The sequence below is a fragment of the Pinus tabuliformis genome, chromosome 9, assembly GCF_031772625.1.
Source record: "Pinus tabuliformis cultivar Carrire ecotype Pingquan chromosome 9, CPIR1, whole genome shotgun sequence".
NCBI lineage: Eukaryota > Viridiplantae > Streptophyta > Pinopsida > Pinales > Pinaceae > Pinus > Pinus tabuliformis.
Genome location: NC_142307.1, coordinates 805,500,019 through 805,512,575, shown reverse-complemented (window position 1 = coordinate 805,512,575; position 12,557 = coordinate 805,500,019). Strand labels below are relative to the sequence as shown.

The following is a 12,557-nucleotide window of genomic DNA, read 5'->3' as shown; positions in this document are numbered from 1 at the left end:
TTTTGTAAGAACTTGGTGTTCTCATCTTCTGCTTTTAACCAAACAACTCGACTATGGAGCTGCTAGGTTTCTTCCCTCTCCTTCAAAATTTTTGATCTCTTGTTTTCCAAATTTATAATATCCCTGGTCATCGAGAAGAGTGGCCAATGCGTGTTCAATTTCTCCAGGGGTTTGGTCATCCCTCCAAGTTTATGTTATTATTATATGTGAGTTGATATGTTTAAAGAAATATATACCTATAAATTATATTATTGATACAATTGTATTATTCACACAATTAGGTAAAACAATATGTAAATTTCTATTTGAAAACATTATTTGTCATGTTTATGTGCTTTTTAATATTGAGTTGAAGTGAGCTATGCGTTTAAACTTTAGAAGAGTTGGCTATTATTTAAAACATCTAAATCTTCATCATAAGCAACCTAAAGTGTCCTTATTAGTGGATCTACAATAGGGTCTCATTTTGAGTCAAAAATTAAGGTGGGCCTTATCCCTTTGAAGGAAACCCCATTTCCTTTCCTTTCACGATATGGTTCATGCCATCGTTTATAGATCTTGAATGTCTAAGTTTGCATCTAAATGTGTTAAAAAGCTTGATATATGGCAATAAGGGTATTGTTTCTAGTCAAAACTTAAGATGGGCCTTCTCCCTTTGAAGGAAAACTCATTTCTTTCCTTTCGGGATATGGTTCCTCCGGTTTGCATCTAAATGTGCTAAAAAGTTTGATATATGGATACTTTAGTTGTGCATTCTTTTTGTTTATTTGAAGGTAAAAGAATGTTTTTCATATACAATATTTTGATTTAGAAATCCACAGGGTATTGGTAAAGTAGATCTAAAATCAATGGCATGAAAAGTGAAGTTGAGTTCAATCGTGTGATAATGCTTGGATTTAGGTTGAGTGAGTTTCGTTTCGATGAAGGTATCTTTGAAAAAATAAAATATTAATTTGAGGGTTTATATATAGAATATCATTTTGAGGGTTTACTTGGAAAAATAAATATTTGTCTGAAAATTTGAATAGATATGTAATTTTTGGATTATGAATATCTTCTATTTTATGTACAAGAATTTTTATAATTATTTAAATAAAAAAGAATTGTAAAAAAAAACATCTAGAAAATATTGAAAACATGGAAGAGAAAAGAGGAGAACCTCAAGTCACTCTTGGCACTCATAATAATGCAAAAGCTAATTCAAGAAGAAATGAACATAGTAATGTTATTTTTGGATATCTTCACTATGTATGTGGTACGAGGATTGTGCTCAATCTTTTAGTGAACACTTCACAAAGAAACAAGAATATTAGAACATAGTGCAAATATGATTATATAGATGTTAGAAAAAGAGGACAAATAGTTACATTTCATAGATTAAAAAGAAAATTAAAATTTAAAAATATAAATTCAACCTATTCTTTCAAAAAGATTGTTGAAAGAAAAACAAAAACGAAAAAAAAAACATTAGATTTTTAAACTAATAATTGAAAATAATAAATAATAAATTTTATATAAAAACTAAAAATAATTAAATAATATATTAAAAATAATTAAATAATATAATAAGAAAGATACATGTTAGGTTAGGTTAAAAGATATTAGAGTATGATCCATAAGAAGGGAAATGGAGCCAAATTATATCAAAGAAGTAAAAGTCGTGAGAATGACGAGGAAAACTATATTAATGAAATTTATGATTAAATTGATAGAAGAAAAAAGACAAACATAGAAAAGAGGACAAAAAAATCTTCAATGAAATGGATTCCCGGAGAAAAATTAGGTTCTCGTCAAAAAAACATGAATTTTCAACGCTCCATTAGTGAAAAAGATTCAACGCCCCCCCCCCCCCCCCCCCCCTAAATTATTCAAAATGCACATGAAGAGGAAGGAGATTTGGATAACAATCAAGGAGTGTCCAGTATCCAACGGTATCAAGAAGATCATGCAGCCCTGCAATAGCACTTTGCGGTTCCAGCAGAATAGGGATTGATTTAGAAGGAAAATGCCACGCTCGGTTGCAACGGCAATGTTAACAAAATAATCCACATCCACTATCCATTATCCATTATCCAAACTTTATATATAACTAGCAATTGCACCAAAAGGTGCAAAAAGAGGTCGATAGAAATATTAAATTGAAAGAATTGTATTTTGGTTCAAAATAATAAATATTATAATAATTCAATCATTCAAACTAAACCTAGTCAATAAATTGTCCAAAATAAAATAAATCCTTAATCAAAATTATACCAATTATTATTCTTTGTTTCTCTCAATTATTTATATAATAAAATCTAATCAATCATTCAAAATAAATCAAATCAATAAATTTGGCAAATTAAATCCCAACTAACCAAGATTATTTGGGAATATATATGTATAACCCAACAAAAAAAATTATATTTATATTGACCTGTCCAAAGCATTTCCATTCTTGTTATTTCAAAGGGAAGGTAAGGGGGTGAGGTTATTTTGGCATCGCTCTATTTGGTTAGAGAGATAATAATTTATTTCGACTTTTGTAAACACAGTTCTAAATACTGAGATCTTGGTGATTATCTTCCCCATCACATTTACTGGGAAAAAGTTGTTTAGTGGTGCCAAAGTAACTTAATAATCCCACTCTTCCAAAAGTAGACACTACGAAAAGGGCTGACATCATTGGCAAGCATAACAGAGTTCAATTTAAATTCTGTATAGGGCCCCATCGCTGCACCTCGAGTTCGATTCACACCAATGCCATACAAAACCACTAGAAGTCATAAAAAGAACATAGCTACAAAATAAAGAATTTAAAAGGGGTAAGTTAAAAACCTGCATGTTAGTCATATCCATAACTCTCTAGAGCATGCTGGGACGGGCACGCAGGTGCTTTCGAAGCATATTACCGATGACCACTTTAGAGAAGTCAATATTTGTTATCCACTTAAACCCTGCATCATATAGCTTCTCCGATACTTTTTACATCCCATTATTTTGCCAATAATATATTATGGCATTTATATAAGCAAAGGTTTTCAAAATTATTATATCAATGTTTTTCCTACATCCATGTTGATAATAAGAAGGGGAGGAAGCAAGCCATGGACCGAGTCAAGATCAAGATGGTTAGCGAGGTCGAGGGTCAGGTTAGTCCTACCCTTTATCAATGTTGCATCCATATAGGGTCGAACATTGTCTCTAAACAATGTGTTACAGTAATAATCATGACCTTCGACTACCTTAGGCTTGGACCACTTGCCGCGTGGACCTATCCACGATGGCAATGCAAGCACATAACTTGCCGCATGGGCTATTGTGTGGCTACTAGGTGGAGGTCAGATGATGTGGTAAGGTTTGAAATGGCCTATGCTTAAAAGTTCATAAATTATGATCCTTGAACCAGATTGAGAAAAAAATTATATTGTTGGAATCATCTCAATGAGATGGATGCAACGATATTGTCCATTTTAATTTTTGAGGAAGTTGAAGAAAGAATTTTTTTTTTTAGATCCCATTCCCATAACTATAACTTGGAGTTTGGAACATAGTAACCACCTCCTTCTAAATCTAATTGCAATAGATCACAATTCTAACTTCTTTTTTTTCACACCCATTTGACTCCAATGACTTCCTTTTCGATAGGAGTATCTAGAAGCTCCCTAGTTTCATTCCTCTCTATTGCCATAATTTCTTCATCCATTTCTTTGAACCATCTGAGACATTAAAGGAAAAATAGTATATCTCTAAATTTCATTTAAAGATTTTACCTTTATGAAAAGAGGAATTCATCTTGTAATAGTACTTGAATTTGAAGAAGATGATGGTGTGGATGTAGTGGGAAAAGTATTCAGGGTACTGGTTGGATTTGTAGAAACAAAAGATTCATCTTCTTGTTAAATAACTATTGGGTTTTCTTGTTGTATTCCTTGATTCCAATGTCCTTCCTCTATTTCATCAAATAACGCATCATGACATACAAGTAATTTTTTATTTTTCATACAAGCATCCCTTTGTTGCCTCACAATAGCCAATAAAAATCCATTTCACACTTTTATCATCTAGTTTTTTTTTTTTTTTTTTAAATAAACATGAATATAAGCAATACAATCAATAACTTTGAAATGAACAACACTAAATTTTCTTCTAGTCCATCCCTAATATGGAATCATATTTTGCACCCTTCTTATTAGACATCCAAAAAAAAAATAAAAAAAAATAGATGTAATTATAGCTTTACCATATAAGTGTTTGGAAGAGCTTTAACTTTCAACATACTCCTAGAAATCTCAACAATTGATCTATTCTTCGCAAACACTCTCTTGGGAACATTCTATAATTAATGTCTTCTGTACATATCCACTCTCCCTCTCTCTCAATTGATCTATTCTTCGCAAACACTCTATTGGGAACATTCTATAATTAATGTCTTCCATACATATCCACTTTCCGTCTCTCTCAGCAACGTCTAAATGGTTGAACAATAACAAATACATCAATTTTTTTTGTTTAATATAAGATACGCATATTATTCTACAAAAATCATCAAAAAAACAATAAAATACTTCTTGAACTTGTCACGAGACAATGTTTTCATAAGACCACATATATCTACATTCACTAACTCCATTGGTTTTTTTTTCTCTCCAACATTTTCCCGGTGGGAAAGGAATTATCAATAATACATTTTTCAGAAACTTGATCAATATAAGCATCTACAGTGAAAAAATTTAATATCCTTATACACGTAAAGTTTAAAGGTTAATAGCATCACATTTGAAAGCGAAAATTCCTTCCAATTCCTGAATCAAAACCAAACTATGTAAGATTAATCTTCCTGAAGCAGAAACGGCTACGGCTACTGATCTTCCCGGCATTGTTCGTTGCCAGCTAAGAATTCAAACCAATAGATAGGTCCATTTTGCGCCAGCATTAAGTGGGAGACTTTCTTTATCTCGATATCCCACGCGTTATCCAATGTTTTCCATGGAGTAGATGAGAGAAATGTTTGAAGGGCGGTGGAGAACCTTTGGTTACACCTAGGCAATCTGTTGTTGTCATCGATCCAAAAAGGCCCATTATCCCAATGCCCCGCAAATTCATCCCACTCTTCAGTACCCTCTCCCACTATTCTATGCTTCACATTTTCCATTTCTACTTTCGATATGCACAACAGTACATCATTTATGTCTTTATGTACATACAAGCGATACAAGTCACCATAGATTAAAGGCTGGGTGTCATCGCGATCGGCCTTCAGTATCATGAAAATATAATCCTCGTCTTGAGACTGAGACGGAGCCGGACGTCTTCCGTTTACAGTCAACTCCTCTGGAAAGAGGTCAGCTGGAGCAGGACATCTTCCGAATACACTTTTGTAAACAAGCTCGTTATTAATCCTACGATTCAACTCAATATAGGTTGGCAGCCTGTTTGATTTATCCTGAATCAAGTTTCGGGGAAGTTGAGTATTAATGTTAACATATTCCCATTGCCTGTCGCTTTCATTTTCTCCGTTTCTCGACAGTTTCCATACGTTGGTTTCTAAGGCATGAGATCCACTTCGCTGCCATATGTAGCTGTGTCCCCCACAAGTTGTGGAGGCGTAAATATAATCCCCTAACATTGGCAGGCAGGGGAGTCTTTTCCAAACAACATTGAACTCTCTTAAATTGAGCAACCACACTTTGTACACCTTATGCCAAACCTTGCGTTCTTCTCTTACAATGCCTGGAGTGAACAAATATAAGCTCTCACCGTCGCACACAAACACAGAATCAAATGCCGCGTTCGGAGGTGGTGGAAGTGCGTTCTCCATACCACGAGAGGGATTCCACACACACAAACTCCTCTTGTTGAGGCATTCCTTGGACTCAAAAATAGGCAATACAATGAACTCGCCTGGGGAGATAATAGTAGCCGCGTTATAAACACGATCATATAATAATGTGGTATGATCCGCCATAGCATTGCCCCATGATCGACTCAACAACCTCAGGACCGGCCTGGAATCCCATGGCATTGCCCGACATAATCGAGGAATGACTTCCCCGAGAACGACGTCATCACTGAGTCCAGAAACTAAGTCTCTTTCTGCCCAATAGCATAACAAAATACTTCATTACTGTGTGCAGAAACTAAGAATCTTTCTCCCAAATGACAAAAATCGCAGAAAGCATAGAAACGAATGTTTAAATAGAACAATGAAATTTGAATGCAATAATCAAGAACAAATAGCTAACTCACCTGCTGCCATGGATGTCTGAGATGTCACATCAGCAGCCGTTTCTATGTAATTTTCTTCAATTGCGTCTAATATGTTCGCAAGATTTTCCATCTTTACTAATATAATGTCTTCACTTCACACAAAGGTGTGTCAGATAACAGATTTTCAAGAAATATATATATATATATATATATATATATATATATATATAGGTTTTGGGGGTGGTTGAAAATGTTCACACGATTAGAAGAGAAGTCGAGGCCGACCATTTTTCGAAATAGTATAATTGAGGCCGCAGTGTTCAGCTAGGGGCTTCCCAAGATTCCTCCAGTCGCCCTACCATTCGAAGGGTTTGTCTGAGCGGAGTTTGAAAAATTCGTCCCAGTTTTCTCGACTGGTGAAGTCTTGCAAGGCCCCTAGGAGTTTCTCTTCGACTTTCCTGCACTTCCTGCTGAAAATTCCATCTTTCCTGCTTTTCAAGGACTTTCCTATCTCCATTGAGTCCAGATAGGAAAGGAAAGTCCATGGCGTAACCAAATGCGATCATTATAGGCTAATGGGCAGTTGTACACATGCGGATGTGGCCACTAAGAAAAAAGCTGCGAAAAATCTTGATAACACGAAAAAGTGGCCATAGAATAGAGAACATGCAAGTCATCCTTTCTAAAAATAAAAAAATATATTAATAAGGAAAATAAAAATATATATTAATAAGGAGATCGTTGGGAAAAAGCAGTAAAAATGTTTAATGGGGAAAAACAATAAAACTCTACCGATATTTGGAAAAAACAGTCACTTCAAATCAACGGTTGAAAGTGTTTCCCTTGATCGAACGGAGCAGGGTAAAAGTGTTTCCCTATGCATCAACTTCTTCGTCAACACTTTTAACCTGCTCCATTCGATCAGGTGAGACACTTTCAACCGTTGATCTGAACCAGAAAACAAAACAACGGAAAATCAAAAAAGCACGAAAAGTCAAGAAAGCACACAAGAATGTCCATCGGAAAACCAAGAAAGCACAAAAAGTCGAGGTACTCGTTTTGGCAAAACGCAAGATTTTCTGGAAGCCATGCACCCGTCAGAGTATGCATCAGCCTTGTTGTTTCTATTATAAAGCATTGGTCAAGGAGCTTTCCATTATAAAGTTCTGGGCAAGGAGCAGAGGGTTGATCAGTAGACTGTGTTGAATTTTGCATTTAGATGGAGATCCATTGGCAGATGCTGGTGATGTTACTGCTAGCCACTCCAACAGCCCCGCTAGCCCAAAACCTCACAATACCCATGATCGGCTCTGCTATATATAGCACAACCAGAGGGGTCCCGCTGAAGAAGAGAGTAGCGTGCTTTGGCTTCTCTGACTAACATAATGGCGATAGGAGTTGCGTTTGGTAGATTTGACAAGGCGGGCTCGTCAGCATTGCGGTATGCCATGGTTTTGCTCTGTTCGTGGCTGTGTCCATTGCGGCAAACATCTCCGGTGGCCACGTCAACCCAGCCGTCACGTTTGGGCTGGTCCTTGGCGGCCAGATCACCATTCTCAAAGGCGTCTTCTGCTGGATTGCTCAGCTGGTTGGAGCGATCGTTGCCTGCTTCTTGCTAAAGTTCGTCACCGGCGGCTTGGTGCATTGCTCATATAAATTCCCATTCCTTTTCCTTTTGTTTTTTTGTTTTCTAGCCTCTGCCTGTGCATATGCCTGAGTCTCAGTCTGTTGCTTTGTAGATGCACGTGTCTGTGTTTGTTCTGGTCTGGGTATGCGTGAATCTCAGTCTATGCCTATGCACATGCGCGAGCCTGTGCCTATGCCTGTGAAAAGTCGGTCAGTTCATATGTATGTGACAGGGGACGAGGCAATTGGATCATCCACTGCTGGCGTAAAAAACTTCACAACTGCAAAGGAAGGGCGAGCGAGTGGCGAGTACCAAAACAGTCACTGCTCTCTCTGATGAGTAATGGCTTGTTCAATTTAATTTTAGGTACACATTATATTAATTCATTTGTGCTCTGTTCTTCTCTATGGTAGTTTATTTTTCATTCATTTCAGCCATTGCAATGATGTTTGTATATATCAAATTTATTGTGGGTTTTTCAAGTTTAATATTTCTAAAATTTTGTGGACGAATTTGTTCAAATCACAAGTTATAAATATGATTTTAGTTATTCTTTTTCTTAAGTTGATTTTGGTTATACTTTTAAGTTATAGATATGTTTCCATCATATCTTATAATATACTTTTAATTTATAAATATGTTTTCATCCTAGCTTGTAAGTTTGTCTGGTGGATTTTGTTTTTATAAGTACAGTTCAATATATTTTTCCCTTGAATTGCAAATTACCATACATTTTAAATAATTTCGTTACATTTGTTTTTTTATTAACTTTACTTAGTTTAATTTAATAATTTTTTATTAATATTATTTTAATTTAATTTATTTTTAAAATTTAAATAATTAATAGGTTAGTAATAACACAAACTACCTATTTGTTTAATTACGATAGCATAATGAAAAAAACACGTTTTAACTTATACAACAATATAAAACTAACAATGATTTTATATTTAAAATTAAATTTTCCATTTTCGTTGTTCAACACCGAGTTGTCAATTTGCGCTGGACCTAGATAGTGTGGTTTAAGTGTTTTGTTTCTTTGGAACAAGTTATCTCTTTCAAGTTTTAAAATTAGTGGCTCTAACCTGTCGATTTCAAATCAAATTTTCATGGCTGCGGCTCTCTTATTATTAAGTTAAATTTCTCCATTAATTTATGGCGTTTTCTCAAAATGGTTGTGTTATGTTACACTTATCAATATGTTTTCCGTTTATTAGGTTTTGTTTTTACTATTGAATATATTTTCCATATTGAATTGGATGTTTACTAAATATAATTGGATATTAGTACTTCTGTTACATTTTATTTTATTTAGTTTAATTTAATTTTATATTAATATTATTTTAGTTAAATTTATTTTCTTAAATGATTTTAAAATTTAAATAATTGATGTATCATTAAGTTTTATACTATATTTTATTAATCACACAATTTAAATTTATTGTTGTGTTTTTGTTTAATTATATAATATAAAAGTGAGTGATTTTAGATTTAAAATTTAATGCAAATATGAGTTCTGGTACAACAGTCCCCCCAATGTGTATATTGAGGCAAATAATTTGACTAGACCTGGCAATGGGCCTTTTAGAGAATTGGTGGCCTTTATCGATGGGGTCCTTGTAGGTGTTGTGTGGCCTTTTCCTGTGATTTATACAGGAGGGATTGATACACAGTTCTGGGACCCTTTGGTTGGTATTGGGATATTTGATCTGCCTAGTTATGAGATTGAGGTTACACCCTTTTTGGGGGAACTGTTAGATGGAAAAGAGCACACATTCGGTTTCGGCGTGACCAATGCTTTGGATGTTTGGTTTATAGATGCGAACTTGCACCTGTGGCTTGATGAGAACTCTAGCAGTGCAATCATAGGGCAATTGATTGGACACGAGGAGCCGGAGTTGGAGTTGTCTCTGGTGTCAAACTTCAAAGAGCTGGATGGATCATTTCACACATTTGGCAATAGGAGGATCTCTTCCTCTGGCTGGGTAGAATCCTCTCATGGCAAGCTCATTACTAATACTTCGCAAGAGTTCACGTATGATAATTTAATGACTTTTCAAGCACTTGGAGAGCGACAGATTGTGAACCAAATGATAGCAACCAATAGTAAGGTTATTGTAGACGCAGCCACAGGAATAGAATTATCCTCTGAAGTTGATGACTTCTTCACTTTATATTTAGATTTCAATGCTCCTATGGCTGTAATAAATGTTTCAAATGCACTTAATAAAAATGTATCCATTGTTGACTCTAGTGGAACGTTCTTCAGCTCTCTGAATAATAATCAAAATGTAGGGGGAGACGATACGATCACCAGCACCCAATAGACGTACAATTATCAAAGCACTCAAGGTTCGATCACCAGTACCCAATAGATGTACAATTATCAAAGCACTCAAGGTTACTATTCCTGGCAAGTTAAAGCAATCAACTCAGCACTTGGGATAAAATCCCACAAAGAAATTCTATACCTTCTCTTCAAATTCCTTCAAGCTTTTGAAATTAAAACCTATGAATTATCAATATAATTTTGCAATAATAAAAAACAATTAGAAGGCCTTTAGCCAGCTCAAATTTCTCATCCGTTAGGCTTGAACCAACATCTCAATCCTAATGACCCAAATGGATTCATCCGTGATAGAAAGATAAAAAATAGGGTGACTTTTGACAAGGGTGACCACAATCTTGTCAAATCGACAAGTAGCCTGGTACTCGCGCCTATTTCCCATAGATTGCTTTACCATCCAACGCTCTCTTTCAATTGGCTGGAGTAGTGAGACTATCCCTTGAAGGGTTAGTCAGGTGACCTGCCGCCCGTGTGGAGCTTCAGGTGACTACCATTCACTCAACCCAGGAAGGGGTCTCCATTGAGTTTGGCAAGTTAAACTACACCCCCATTAGTAACTTCTTTGATGACATAGGGTCCTAACCAATGCATTTGGAGTTTTCCAGGGAATTTCTCGGACTTATTGTCGTATAGAAATACTAGATCATTTTCCTTGAAGGTGCGCATCTTGATATGGCGATCATGCCATGCTTTCTCGTGTTGCTTTTGTACTTTCTGATGGAATCCAGCCAAAAACCATTCCTCTTCTAGTTCCTCTAGCTACGCGAGCCTTTCCTCCAAAGCCCCACAGTCTGTTATACCTATGATTGCCTCGATCCACAGACTAGGCATAATATATTCCATAGGCATAACGACCTCCTTGCCATAGACTAATCGAAAATATGTCTGGCCTGTCAATTTCTCGCACGTGGTTTGGTATGCCCATAACACAATATGGATGCACAAGTCCTAGTCATTTCATCATGCATTATAGACCTTGGTCGATGTTGTCTCCAAGATTTTGTTGAATGCCTCAACGGTCCCATTTTCTTGTGGGTGGTATGGCGTCCTCTGTTGGTGATGTATTTGGAATTCCTCAATGAGTGTGCTGATTGTTTCAGTCAGGAAATGGATTCCCCAATCACTCATGAGAGTTTTGGGACAGCCAAACCTTGTTAGTACATTCCCAAACAAAAACTTCGCAGCTGTTGCAGCCATGCAATCCTTAACTGGCTATGCCTCTGCCCATCGAGTTAAATAATCTTTCGCGGTGATGATATAGTGTGTGCCCATCTTCCCTCGTGGCTCGATAGGTCCTAGAAAATCGATTGCCCATTTCTTGAATGGTTGTAGCGTCATCTATGGTTGGAGCAGCATTTCATCTCTCTACGATGGTTTCCCTGTCTGTTGACATATGTCACAGGCTTAGTAGTACGCTTTCGAATCCTCGTGCAAAGTGGCCACCATAATCCTGTGCAAAGAATCTTCTGGGTTGTGGCGCGACCTACATAATGTCCGCCAGCAGCCCCCCAGTGTGCTTCGGCCAGGATTTGTCCTCGCTCGAACTCCGAGACATACCTACACAATATTTCATCATTGCCCATTTCGTAGAGGTGTCTTGCAATCACGGTGAAGTCTGCGACGCGTATCACCAATTCCTTCTTCTGCTAAATAGAATATCCCTATGATGCAGTTCCTGTAGTTAAGAAATAGGTTATATCCTCAAAGTGACCATCCGCTACGTGCACCACATATAGCTGAGCATCCAGGAGTCCGTCATCTAGATTTGTGGGTTCTTCGTCGATCTCAATTCGTGACAGGTGATCTGGGCCTGCTTTTAGACATCCCGGCTTTACGATGACGTCAAAGTCATACTCCTGGAATAATAGTAACCATCTAAAAATGCTCCCCCCCAACACAAGCTTGTTCACTAGGTCTTTAACGTCAAGTGATCAGTATACATCTTAAAGTGTCCTCCAAGTAGATAGTGGCAGAATTTTTGAAGTGCATATACCATCGCTAATCCCTCGCGCTCGGTAGTGGAGTAATTATTCTCATCTTTTGACAATTGGTGACTTTCGAATGCAATCAGGTGGTCAATTCCCTCTGCTCCTAGTTGAGTAAGTACCGCCGCCAATGCAATACACAATGCGTTGACATGCACATGAAACTTGATGTACCATTTCGGAAAGACCAATATAGGGGCTGATTCCATCTTTTCCTTGAGTGCCTCTAGACTTTTGTTGCATTCCTCATTCCAGCAATAAGTTGTATCCCTCTTCAACAATTGTTCCATCGGATTTTTGATCTGGGCATAGTTTTTGATGAACTTCCGATAGTAACCCGTGTTTCCGAGTGTGGCACATAGTTGTTTGACACATCGCGGTGCTTGTAGATTGAGTATGATGGAGATCT

General features: G+C 36.6%; 1 protein-coding gene and 1 pseudogene across 1 annotated transcript in view; both read left to right on the top strand.

Moving 5' to 3' along the window:
- Positions 1-7,960: 7,960 nt before the first annotated feature.
- Positions 7,961-10,143, top strand: LOC149151214 (peptide-N4-(N-acetyl-beta-glucosaminyl)asparagine amidase A pseudogene; annotated as a pseudogene).
- Positions 10,144-11,653: 1,510 nt separating this feature from the next.
- The window catches only part of LOC149151213 (peptide-N4-(N-acetyl-beta-glucosaminyl)asparagine amidase A-like), a 3,285-nt gene continuing 2,381 nt past the window's right edge, over positions 11,654-12,557 (top strand). The window contains exon 1 of the mRNA XM_089443094.1: positions 11,654-11,776. Coding sequence (XP_089299220.1) covers positions 11,654-11,776 — 123 coding nt within the window. The remainder of the gene's footprint in view (positions 11,777-12,557) is intronic.